The 13,024-nt window shown below is 43.2% G+C and overlaps 1 protein-coding gene across 1 annotated transcript in view; it reads right to left on the bottom strand.

The window, feature by feature from the left end:
* cep135 (centrosomal protein 135) overlaps positions 1–13,024 on the bottom strand; it is a 35,212-nt gene that overhangs the window by 4,243 nt on the left and 17,945 nt on the right. Inside the window, exons 14-22 of the mRNA XM_080726985.1 lie at positions 12,780–12,854; positions 10,796–10,989; positions 9,131–9,246; positions 7,419–7,573; positions 6,756–6,811; positions 5,837–6,005; positions 2,992–3,102; positions 2,102–2,287; positions 362–571 (exon numbers count right to left, since the gene is read on the bottom strand). Of these exons, the coding sequence (XP_080583111.1) occupies positions 362–571; positions 2,102–2,287; positions 2,992–3,102; positions 5,837–6,005; positions 6,756–6,811; positions 7,419–7,573; positions 9,131–9,246; positions 10,796–10,989; positions 12,780–12,854 (1,272 nt within the window). The remainder of the gene's footprint in view (positions 1–361; positions 572–2,101; positions 2,288–2,991; positions 3,103–5,836; positions 6,006–6,755; positions 6,812–7,418; positions 7,574–9,130; positions 9,247–10,795; positions 10,990–12,779; positions 12,855–13,024) is intronic.

Genomic DNA, 13,024 nt, shown 5'->3' with positions numbered 1-13,024 from the left:
GCCCCTGGTGGATGAATTTTGTTAACGCTCTATACCAGGGGTTCTCAACCCTTTTTAGGCCGTGACCCCCAAAATAAACATAGTTGAACTGGGGACCCCCACCCTGACAAGCAATTGGAATTGTAGGTATTACGGTTCTGCAGATAAATATTGTGAAAATAGCAGATTGTGATATAGCCACGTTGTGAGCATGTAGATCGGCTATTTTCACAATGTTCGCGTCCTTGCTTACTTAATATTTGACAGTTTGGCCAGTCCTGTCGAATATTCGACTAATCGAATACTGTGAGGTTGAATAATTCGAATACTAAAAATCACTATCCTAGTGTGAGAGTGAGTTATATGCCAGCGCCGGTCGTACCCGGTCCAGCTCCATGCTCTTGGAGGTGAGCTGGCGGACTGTGAGCTCCTTGCCAGAGTCCAGTTTGACACAGAGCTCCCTGACTGAAGCCAGGTCAGCCTGGGCGGACGCCTCGGCCCTCCTGGCCGCCTGCGCCTCCTCCTCCAGACGGGACCGGGCGCGGACCAGAGACGACACCTGGGCCTCGTAGGCCTGCAGAGCCTGGATGTGCTGCAGCGGAAGACAGGGGGAAGAGCCTCACATTAGGCCTAGAATTATTGCGCTTGTAGATCTGCTATTTTTGAAAAAGTCGTGAAAATGTGTGCAAATCTTTGAATATACATTTTCAAAGCGAACGTTTGTAACTCAAATTTTGCTTCTGGGTGGTCCCTGGAACTAGATATTTTGAGATGCGGGTCCGTGGCCAAATAAATATCAGTTTGGGGGTCCTTCACATGAAATGGTTTGAGAACCACTGACATAGTAGTCTCTCAAGAGCAGACTAACTGAGCTCCATTTAAGTGAAAAGGATCTTTTCTTTGACGATGGCTGGCCAGATTGCTGACATAGAAACATAGGTTTTTCAAACAACCTTAGAAGGATTCAAAAGACATCGGGTCAAAATTCAAATTTTCACGATTTTTCAAAAATAGCAGATCTACAAGCTCGCAGCGTGGCACTCGGTGCCGCGCTGTGAGCTTGTATATCTGCTATTTTTCACTGGTTAAAGCATTCAATAATTCTAGGCCTAAATGGGTTAAGGGCGCAACAGCTAATCAAACTAATAGTTTTAATTATAAAAGTGATTCGTAATTGATCAATATTTTTGGGCATGTCATTGATTATAGGCGGGGATAAATTACCATTTCGTTAGTTGCAGCCCTAGTCACATTATAGAGGGTATGGACATGCATAAAGTGAATGGCAAATGAGTTTAACATCGTTTAACTTTAATACAATCAGATAGGACTTTTCTGTTTCGATGTATGGGCTGTCAAGGCCAGAAAGTAGCCTTTTGACACTCAGTTGGTGTTCCAGCATAACCTCCGGGTATGATGATGATGTCACGTGCATACCCTCTATTCATCATATCTCACATACTGTACTTTATGTAATTATAAAGCACCAATAGCGCTGATGGAATTTACACAACTAGACAAGTTGGCACATGACATTGAAAGGTCTGAAAGGAATACAAAAAGGAAACATTTTAAACTCTAGTGGTAATTTGTCCAGTGTTCCTGAAAACCAGGTTCAACTCTCAGCTCAGCTGTATTCGTGTCCAAGTGCCTCTGGGCAAGGCACTGTTAAAGCACTGAACATCTGACATTTACAGTCAATGCCTTTTTATTTACATGGTGCTGACCACTGCACCCCAAAAGCCCAGCTAACTGAGAGAATGTTGCTCAACCCGTTCCTTGCCCATTCTGGTACGCTATTGCTGGGGAAGGCGGCCAGCTCATTCATTGAGATGTAAATTGAATTCTGCTTGCCTTTTGTTCTGGGCACCATCTGTATGCAACATGAGCAATTCATATCTGCTGTAACCAATAAACCCTGACCAAAATGTGGTCGCGGTTTCCGCACTGGATACTCTGACCACGTGTACAACTGGTGCGCTTCTTGACAAGCACGACTACCCTGGATACTCTGCCCACGTGTACAACTGTTGCGCTTCTTGACAAGCACGACTACAACAAGTACCACAGGTTCGTGGGCATGCATCGCCACCTCGCATCGTTCCCGGACTTCCACTCTCACCTGCTGGAGCTCCCTCTCCTGGTTGCTGGCGGCCTCGCGCAGCCGCCTGCGCTCCGTGTCCGAGGACAGCAGCTCCAGGCGGATGGAGTTGTTGAGGCCCTCCACCTGCTGGAGCTGCTGGTCGCGCTCCTCCACCTCAGAGTGGGCCAGGCGGAAGCGCTCCAGCATGTCCCTGTTCTCCTGCTCCTGTGGGACAAAGCAGGGGTTCTCAAAGTGGGTGCCGTGACGCAAAGTTCAGGAGTGCCGCTGGAATATTTTGATTTGGAATTCATCAATATCACTTCAGTTCGAGCACTTATCGTTCGTAAAATGGAGTTGTACTGTACTTACATATTACACCAAGTCACCAAAAATGGCAGATCTACTGTACAAGCTCGACGTGACGAGTTGTGAGCTATTTATGGTGCACATTCCCACCAGAATAGGGATGCTGCATTTTAAAAATGATTTAAACTATAGTGAAAATAGCCGATCTACAAGCACACAACGCGTCGCACCGCGAGGCGTTGTGTGCTTGTAGATCTGCTGTTTTCACTACTTTTGTGCAACGGCCTTGTGTGAGGAAGCAGGGCTTTGCGGAAAAATGTACAAATTTGAAACTTGGAGATACAAGGTTTCTGCCCGACAGTGACAATATAGAGCTTTAACATTTTAACAAAAAAAGAAAAAAAAAAAAGTTTCAATAAGCAACGCAACCCAAAAACATATTTAATTGCGATTATTATGTTAAACTTCAGGGCATAGACACCAGTGTCTGTAGAGGCAATTCGCATCTTGATTCCAGATGTATAATGATGCATTATCAGATATAGGACCACTTTGTGGCTCAAATCAGTTGAGGTGGAAATTGACCCGATTCCCAAAGTGTAAAAGGTTGAATATCGTCTTGCCTTGACAGCCATCAGCTTCTCTATCCGGGCCACTTCAACGATGTAGGAGTGGACCCTGGCCTTCAGATCATCCTTCTCATGCAAGGCCTCGTCCATCTCTGCGTGCACGGCCTGGAACGCAGCGCAACAACACATGGCAACTTTGTAGGCACGTTCAACTAGGGCTGTCACGATGTGACATTTTACATGACGATTAATTGTCACTCAAATAATAGGCGATTAACGATTTAATTGTGTTTTTGACGTTGACAATTACATTTCTGTTTGGCTTTTGGGCTTTGAAGCTGCACATGGCAATCATGACACATAACCTAAATATTAGTGTTGCCCGATCCCGATCACGTGATCGGATCGGCCGCCGATATGGCCGTTTTTATAAGATCGGAGATCGGGGGAAAAAAATCGGGAAAAAAAAGTTTTTTTTTTTTTTTTTTTTTCAAAAAAATATTTTCTGGGAGTACTGAAAGTTACAGGTAAGGTGAATGCGATATGAAATGTAATCTTACCATAATCACAGTAATCCTTAATCATTTTCAATCATATTCAAGGGCTTTTGGAGAAATGAGACAGACAGAGCACTGCAGAGGGAAGGTGATTGTGTCAGACTCTGTGTACAGCTGGCAGCTGATGCCAATAATCAAAGGAAGGCAATTATGTCTCTCTGCACCGTCAACTAGCTCAGTGGTTCTCAACCTGTGGGTCGGGACCCCCAGGGGGGTCCTCAAATTATTTTGGGGGGGTCCCCAAAAAATTAACTTAATGTGCAACATTGTTTTCTCTCTCAACAGTAAACAAATCAACATAAAGTTTAAGTGTATCTGCACATTTCGAAAGTGAAAAATTAAGGACTTTTTAATACCTCTAAAATGACAAATTAAACATTGGCCAAATTGTCAAATATTAAAGCCAGAAATTGTGAAAATAGCCGATCTACATGCTCACAACTCCTCGCGTTGCGAGGCGTTGTGAGCATGTAGATCTGCTATTTTCACAATAGAACCGTGTTATACAAAATATACTTCCTCAACTCTTCAGGGTCGGGGGTCCCCAGTTAAAATATGATTATTTTGGGGGTCACGGCCTGAAAAGGTTGAGAACCAAGTGATAGAATGAATAGAATTTTTTTTTCTTCTTAACACAATTAGTGCCTCTTAATCTGAAGGTTGCTTGGTGCCTCGGTGCCACGCGGTTTCCTCCATAGGCCGCCGCTATTATTTTGAAGGGCTGGAAGGGGGTTGTTTTTGTTTTTTTGGATTATCACTTGACGGCAACGATTACGTCATCTAGTCACATGACAGTGTGGGACAAGAAGAGGCAAGATGGCTGCGCCCTGCCTTGTGCCTTGTTTACATTTAGATCTGCTGCAAAATGTCTCAAAATGGCTATTTTGTTTAAATGAAGTTTCTTTATGGGCCTCTCCATTGACTTAACATTGAGGAGCTTCACTTCGCGTGCACGCCCAACGTGCGTTGTAAACAAATCGCCGACATTACCGATGCGAGCGGGACCGGAGCGACATTAAGTAAGTAATAATATCTTTACTGTATATACAGTAAGATTCACAGTCCTCACCGTCAACGGCGCCATGGTATTAACCCTTTCAATGACGGTGAGGACTGTCAACGGCGGCGAAAAAGTTAATGCCTTGCCAAAAGATCGGATCGGGAAAGATCGGGATCGAATCGGAAGCAATAATATTTGATCGGTATCGGATCGGGAGCAAAAAAACCCTGATCGGGGCATCCCTACTAAATATACAAAAAATTACTGACATATTTGTCAACTTTATACTTAAAAAATAACATTGATAGTGGAAATAGCCGATCTACAAGCTCACAACGCGTCGCGATGCGACGCGTTGTGAGCTTGTAGATCTGCTATTACCACTATTTTTTTTTACATTTTTTTTAAATATATGAAAATTTTTCAACATGGAAACGATTATGACGATTATGAAAAATAATCACGATTATTTCAAAAAATCACGATTAGACGATTATGTAGTAATTGTGACAGCCCTACGTTCAACCCATCACCACCAGTATAGTAGGGTGCAGCGATTAATCAAACCAATTATAAATTATAAAAAAGAAAGAATCCATAAAGCGATCCCTATTTTGTTATCATGTTATCATGGGTGGTCATGGGTTAAAATAAGTAAAAAAAAAAAGTTAAAAAGCCGAGCTTGTAGATCGTCTAATTTCACAATTTTTTAAAGAAACTGAGGGTGTCTGTCAAATGCAAATGTGTCATTAGTCACATCTCATCTACTCTATGTACCAGTGGTGTAAAGTACCGTATTTTCCGGACTATAAGGCGCACCGGACTATAAGGCGCACCGGACTATAAGGCGCACTGTCAATGAATGATCTATTTTCGAACTATTTTCATATATAAGGCGCACCGGACTAGACGCTACCGTTGCGTTATGCATCAAACAGATGGAGCTGTGCTAAAGGGAATGTCAATGTCAATGAATGATCCATATATAAGGACTGTAGTTTTTTGAAAAAAATTAAGGCTTTTAAGTGCGCCTTATAGTCCGGAAAATACGGGTACATTTACTCAAGTACTGTACTTTACTGGCGTATTTCCAATTTTCAGTACTTTTACACACTACAATTATTTGAAAACGTTAGTCACCAGTTACTTTGTAGATTTTGATTGTTATTACAAAACATACATTAACCAATAACCACTTCAGCCCTATAACATTTGGCCATTTGAAAACGGCTGAACTATGGCTTGTATAATAAATGGCTTGTAAATCTGCTAATTTCAAAGACTTTTACACATTTTTAGACAGCAAATTCTGCATAGCCAGTTTTGCACCACTGCTACGTACTTGGTTCTCTCTGGTCATGGTTGCAAGGTCATCTTGCAGCCGCCTGTTCTCTGTGCGTGCAACCTCACGGTCTCTGGTGAGACGGGCCAGCTCCTCCTGAGCGCTGTCCAGCTGTCGCCTCAGGCTGCCAACCTCCCTGTCACGGCTGCTCAGAGTCCCCTTCAGCTGACTGGCAGGTTAACACGTAACATGGTCACAAACAACCCAAAATGTTTTACTGTTAGTCACGCTGTACATTTAGTCACAGGGACACGTGTTTGTCTGTTGCAGCTGTGTTCCTAACTTCCTATACATGAGGCGTTTAGCTGGCAAGCACTACTCAATATGTTGTATGGCCGCTAATCCGCCATTATATCAACCCATTCTATGTTTCCTGTTTTTAAGATGACCATTTTGCCATCGAACACAGGGAACCAGAACCAGGACGATGCCACAGCCACTGAGGTCAGTGGCTAAAAATTAAGGGTTTTCGTTTCCACATTTTACAGATTTAACACAACTGGAGTTAAAGTTTTCAATACAAGGTCGGTAGTGTTTCATCGACAAACAGAAGACAGCTCAGTGTTATGAACAGGTTAAGAGCTCTTGTTTGTAATCCAAAGCAGACACTGCATTATCAATTATTCTCCTTTTTGTTGTGACCTTGGTATGGGGTGTGGGGAGAGGGGTGATATAGTTGATGTCAGTCTATTTCCTTGTTTACTGTACACGTGTAAAAGCAAAAAGACAATGTTTAGAACAATATGTGAAAGGTATCACAATAGCATCCCTTTAAGGTGGTACAGAAGGGTAAAGGGTTTCGAGGGGACGAGCTAATTTGTGAACATTTCTCCTGCTGATGCATGGGATGGTTTAACCACAATGAATCATTCTCATTTACAGGAATTTCTCATGCACCCCAAAGTCCCAACATACTTACTCTAGAGAGTTATCCAAGTTTGTGACTGTGATTCTGACTTCTTCAAGGGTCTTTTCCTAGAGGGAATAAAATAAATTAATAATAAAAAAAAAAGATATGCAACAAGTCATGTACATGTTGTTCTTTATTTATTCACCCAAGTCTAATGAATGGAAAATCTAAATTAATGCTCTACTTTGTCATACAAACAATGCGCAAAAGTACCAAACATATCATAGCTATTCTTTTAACGTTCCAAGCAGAAAAGTGGTTAAATCTGTTGTTGGGCTTGATACAAAAAGTAAAGTGTCAAGGAAATCAGTGCCATGGCATTGGTCTGAAGGTTCATTAGTCCGAATTTGTTAAGAATACTATGCCTAACTCTAACCCTAACCCTAACCTTAACCTCAGTAACCCTAACTAAATTCAGACTAATGAACCTTCGGACCAATGGGCAGTCCCCAGGAAATCCCCCCTACTCTGGCACTGAGCCAAACTGTAAAACACAGTGCAACAATTTAAAAAGACAAAAGTAAATCTTCTGGACATACAGTATACTTTCTTCGTTAATTTGAAGAGAGTAAAAATCCTCTAGGCATCTTGGTGGGAATGTTAACTCCACATTGCAGTGGCCTGTGATCACAGAGGACCTGCTGAGGCTGTCATTGAGGTGGTGACAGTTACCTTCTTGTCCAGGTCCTGCTGGAGCTCCACCAGCCTCTCCGTCTTGAGGTCCACCTCATCCTGCAGGGCGTCCTTCTCCTTGTCCAGGGCCACCATGGACCTCTGCAGGCTGGACACCTTCTCCCTGAGCTCAGAGCCCTGCGCGCTCAGCTCGCCTGGAGGACGCAGCACACGTAGGGGTTAAACAACCTTCTCCCTGAGCTCAGAGAGCCCTGCACACTCAGCTCTCCTGGAGGACGCAGCACACATAGGGGTTAAACAACCTTCTCCCTGAGCTCAGAGCCCTGCACACTCAGCTCGCCTGGAGGACGCAGCACACGTAGGGGTTAAACAACCTTCTCCCTGTGCTCAGAGAGCCCTGCACACTCAGCTCTCCTGGAGGACGCAGCACACATAGGGGTTAAACAACCTTCTTCCTGAGCTCAGAGCCCTGCACACTCAGCTCGCCTGGAGGACGCAGCACACATAGGGTTAAACAACCTTCTCCGTGCTCAGAGCCCTGCACACTCAGCTCGCCTGGAGGACTCAGCACACATAGGGTTAAACAACCTTCTCCCTGAGCCCTGCACACTCAGCTCTCCTGGAGGACGCAGCACACATAGGGGTTAAACAACCTTCTCCCCGAGCTTAGAGCCCTGCACACTCAGCTCGCCTGGAGGACGCAGCACACGTAGGGGTTAAACAAACTCTTTAATTCGGTGGTTTTCAACCCTTTTCGTATCCATTATTCCATTATTTATTTGGCATTTGAGCCACGGACAACCTTGATGAGATTTAGCCTCTCAGACCCAAAACTTGTCGTCGGATAAGATTTTGTCAACAATGCCATGCTCTATTGATGTTGACCAGAGATAACACTACAGGCAAACTACAGCACCACTTGGTCACCCAGGCCTGCCACTGGTCACCCAGCGGTATTGCAGCTGTTCGTGCTGCATAGGGACATGATCGAGGTTGCTCTGTTATTGTTACAACTCAAGATAATGTCAGGAACACAGTAAAACTTAAATATTCGCTCTAAATTCTGACAAGATACTCTTCTTCAGTGACATGACAATTTATATCTCCCAAAGCCCCATAGTCAACAGCACCCCCGGGGCGGGAGGCACACAAATATAATTACAGTTGAATGAAGTGTACTCCAGGGAGTCCGCCCTATACTAAGTCAAAAGTAGGAAGCGGTTATCACCACTCCAAAAAGAATAAACAAGACTTATTTGTAAAAAAAAGTATTCAGCAGATATACAAGCACAACGTGTGCGTAGGTGGTTAACTCATAGCGTGACTATTCACGTACGTTCACCTAGTCTCTCTTTCAGAAAATGTACTCGAGTAAAGCCCTTTGCACATGGGACAGTTGCGTTTTTTTCGTTTGCTGCATGAATAAAACGCATTGGATTTGGTGTGCAATGCTGTGCGGAATCGGCGCTGCGGATCCCAAAAGGAGTCATAAAAGGAGTGATGAGTTTTTTACCGCATGTGACAAGACGCACAAATCGAACTGGGTTCGATTGAGAAAAAAACGCACGGCCGCAGCCACTCGTCGCACGGCTAATTCGGATCCGGTGTGCATGAGGTCGTAGAGAATCATTGTTTTCTTTTTAAAAAAAATTAAATTGTCAGTTTTATCCGTGCGGATAAACGCGCATGTGTGCAAAGGGCTTAAGTGTGCTTTTGTTGGTGAGTAAAGTGTGCAGCGTAAAAACCCTCACCTATTCTCTCCTCCAGCTTGTGGATCTGCTGGCAGGCTGCCTGCAGCTCACTGGCCTTCACAGCCAGCCTGTGTTGGGTGTCACACAGTGAGCGCTCCATCTGCTCCTGGAGCAGCCTGAAAACACACCATCATCATCAGCAGCAGCACGCATGAGACGCTGGCAGCTGACATCTCCACCCAACGGTGCGTTAAACATCTCGGCGCTGTCGAGGGAAAACCTTCTATGTCTAATACCATTACTTTTGGAGATGGAAGAGAAAAGGGGAACCTGCATTCCAATGGATCCGATGCAGCGATTTAGTCACAATCTCGTGTTAATACTTTTCATTGGTTAAATATTTATTTTAAAAAAAACATTACTTAGATATTTATACAGACAGAGCGGTTAAATCATTTTTAACCCATTAAAAGTACCGCGCTGTGAGCTTGCTACACCTGCTATTTTTGAAAAATCATCAAAAATGTTGTGCAAATCTTTGGATATCTTTTTTTTAAGCGAACATTTGTATCTCAAATATTTGCTTCTGGGGGGTCCCTGATACATAATATTTTGAGACAGGGGTCGGCAGCCAAATACATATAAGGACATGAAAAGGTTTGAGAACCACTGACGTAGAAACATGTGTTTTTCAAAAAGCTTAGAAGGATTTAGAAGACATTTATTAAGACATTTTTCAAAAATAGCAGATCTACAAGCCGAGTGCCGCGCTTCGAGCTTGTATGTCTGCTATTTTGAAATAGTTAAAGCGTAAAATAATGGCTAAAGCAGGGGTCTTCAACAGGGGGTCCGGGAGTCCTCAGAGTTACTACAGGGGGTCCTCCACATCTTTTATTTTTCAACTGATTTTCAACTTATTTTTCTCCTTTTTTATATTTTCGCCAAAGAGCTTTGGTGGAGGGGAAAAAGAGCAGACTAAGTACAGAGTGAAAGGTCAAGTGTATTGACGGTTCAAGTGGTTAAATATCTGAAAATACAAATCGACATGAATCCAAAATACACTGATGATTGTGTATATGGAATCTGGCTGTGCTTCATCCCTGCTTCATCTCTCTCTCAACTAAGGGGTCCTTGGCCTGAAAACGTTGAAGACCCCTGGGCTAAAGTAATAATGCTTTCCCGGTCTTAACTCGTTTGTAGACGATCCCGCGAATACTCGTGAAATATTAAAAGGTATCTAGAGTGCCGATCCCGCGATGTCGCGGGCTATTTACTGTATATACAGTAAAGTTGGCAATGGCTACGTACCGTCCGTTGAAAAGTGCTGGCACGGGTGGAGTCGCCGATTCATCATCATCGCGCATCCATGTGCACACAATAGTGATCCCATAACATGGAAGCAACAGTCTTTCTCATCTTTAATGTCCATTTTCTCCAAAAAACACTTTTGATGCCAAGGATGGCATTGGATTCTCGCTAAAATAGAAAAAGTATAAAGGGATCCATCTTCCACCCGTTTACATCTGGACCAGAACTACTTCCGGGTGAATCGTAAAGATCGTCAAGTAGGAATTGTGAGCTCGATCTACTTCCAGCCTTCAAAATAAGAGACTGGCCGCAGACGGAGCAGGCGGCCGGCACGCTGGACATTTAACCCTTTCATGTCTGGAGCAGCAAATGGGTTATTGGGTTAAAAGAATTAGCGAAAATAGGCGATCTCCAAACCTCAGAGTGTTGGACTGGGCTCTCTGCTGGGCCATCTCCTCTGCACTGTGGGCCAGGGCAGTGGAGCGGGCCTTCAGGGTGTCCTCCGTCTCCTGGAGCACCTTCTCCTGGGACACACTGACCGCGCTCTTCAACTTGTTCTTGCGGGCCAACTCTTTGTTCTCCCCCAGAAGCTTCTTAATGATCTCGTTGGCCTGGGTGAAGAACAAGAAACAGCTGAGTCTAGCAGAAGAGTGCTGTTGTTAGAAATATTCAACCACTGGTACGTTTTATCCAAAGCGCTTTACATAGATTGTGCATTACATTTACCCATTCACGCACACATTCATACACCGGTGGCGGAGGAAACCATGCAAGGCACCAACCTACTCACCGGGAGCAATTAGGGGTTCAGAGTCTTGCCCAAGGACTCTTCGACATTAACTCAGGGGGAGCCCGGATTCGAACTGGGAACCCTTCGGGAACCCTTCGTGCTCTAATAACGGTTTCTCTACCCCTGAGCTATGCCGCCCCACATTAAACCATTAAATCTTATGCGCAAGTGGAGGAAAGTAACTAGTACTGTACTTACAGTAGGTACAAATCTGAGTTTTTACTTTACTAGTATTTTACATTTTCAATACTTTTACTTCTACTCTCTGAGGCAAAGATTTGTACTTTTGCTCCAGTACAAATATTTGAAAACTTTAGTTACTTTGTAGATTTGGATTATTTTATTTATTTTAATATAGTTTTTATTGGGGGTAAGTAGCAAAGTACAACACAGGTCAAAAAGTCAGTTTCCCCTTTTACATAGGAAACACAAGAAAAAACAGACAAAAAGACAAAGACAGACCAAAACAAAAAGACAAAAAAATCTGCCAAAGAGAGAACAATAAAAGTAAAAGTAGTTGTTGACAGCATCCAGGAAAGAAAACCTTAGCTAATAATATAAGCGGGATTCAGGGAAATAAAACCCAGACTGTTCTCAGGCATTTGAGGGGACACCCCGGTCACGGGCTCTGTCACAGGAGACTGACCACCTATCCAGCAGAGGCTGCCATATTTTCATAAAGAGATCGTCCTTCTTAATAATTGAGTACCGAATTCTCTCCATATGGAGCACGTTGCCCAGGTCTCTGAGCCATTGCTTGAATGAAGGGCTAGATTCAGATTTCCATTGTTGTAAAATTAGACGTTTAGCCAACAATGTGCAAAGGGAGATCGCTCGGCCTTCGGATGATTTAATAGAAGGATTGAAGGTAACATGTCCAAACATAGCCAATAGTGGATCAGGGTCAATGGTTTTTTTAAGGGCTTAGATTTGGATTATTATTACAAAACATACATTAACCACTTTATCCCTATACTTTGGCTATTTGAAAATAGCCGATCTACAAGCTCACAACGTGTCGCTTTGAGATTTGTATACATTTTGAACACTTATGAAATGGGATAATGAGTACTTTTACTTTTGGTACTTTGCGGATATTTTGATGACAATATTTTTTTTCTTTTACTCAAGTAAATGTGGTGTTGATACTTTTACTTTGTAATTTGAGTAGCCTTCTTTGTCCACCACTGCTATATCGTCACTGTCGGGCAGAAACCTCGTATCTCCAAGTTTCAAATGTGTATGTTTTTTTTATAAAGTAAAGACCTGCTTCATCATACAAAACTGTCGCACAAGACTAGTGACGCCCGGCTGTTTTCACTAGTTTACAACATTTTTAAAATGATAAATACAAAACGAACGGTTTTGGAGATACAACGTTTCCACCCGACAACGACAATATACGTAAGTTGACTTTGAACCTCCCAGAGCTCTACATTAGGCCCCATTCTGTTTTGGCTCTACACTAAACAACTTCACCCCCAAACTAGCCACTCTACATTCTCTTCTTTTATACATGGGCTGTGAACTGCAATGAAGCGACGAAAACAGATTATAGTAGTGCAACAGAAGAATAAGTAGTTTTAATCATAATAATTCAACTTCACCGACCTTCTTTATGTCTTCAGACAGTGACCTGACCGTTTCTTCCAATTCTTTGCTTTCAGCATTTCCTTCAACGGAGTCCTGAAAAAGCAAAACATGTACTCGACATTTCATGCACAGACAGACTGATGGAAAATAGAAAAATACTGCGCTGTGTGGAATGGATATAATGAAACGACACAGTCTAAAAGTGGATTTCAGGGACTTTGGGGGTTCCTTTAGGGGGGTCTAAATTGACCCATACAAGTATG

The sequence above is a fragment of the Nannobrachium achirus genome, assembly GCF_963921795.1.
Source record: "Nannobrachium achirus genome assembly, chromosome: 1".
Taxonomy (NCBI): Eukaryota; Metazoa; Chordata; class Actinopteri; order Myctophiformes; family Myctophidae; genus Nannobrachium; species Nannobrachium achirus.
This window is presented reverse-complemented; position numbering and strand designations above follow the sequence as displayed.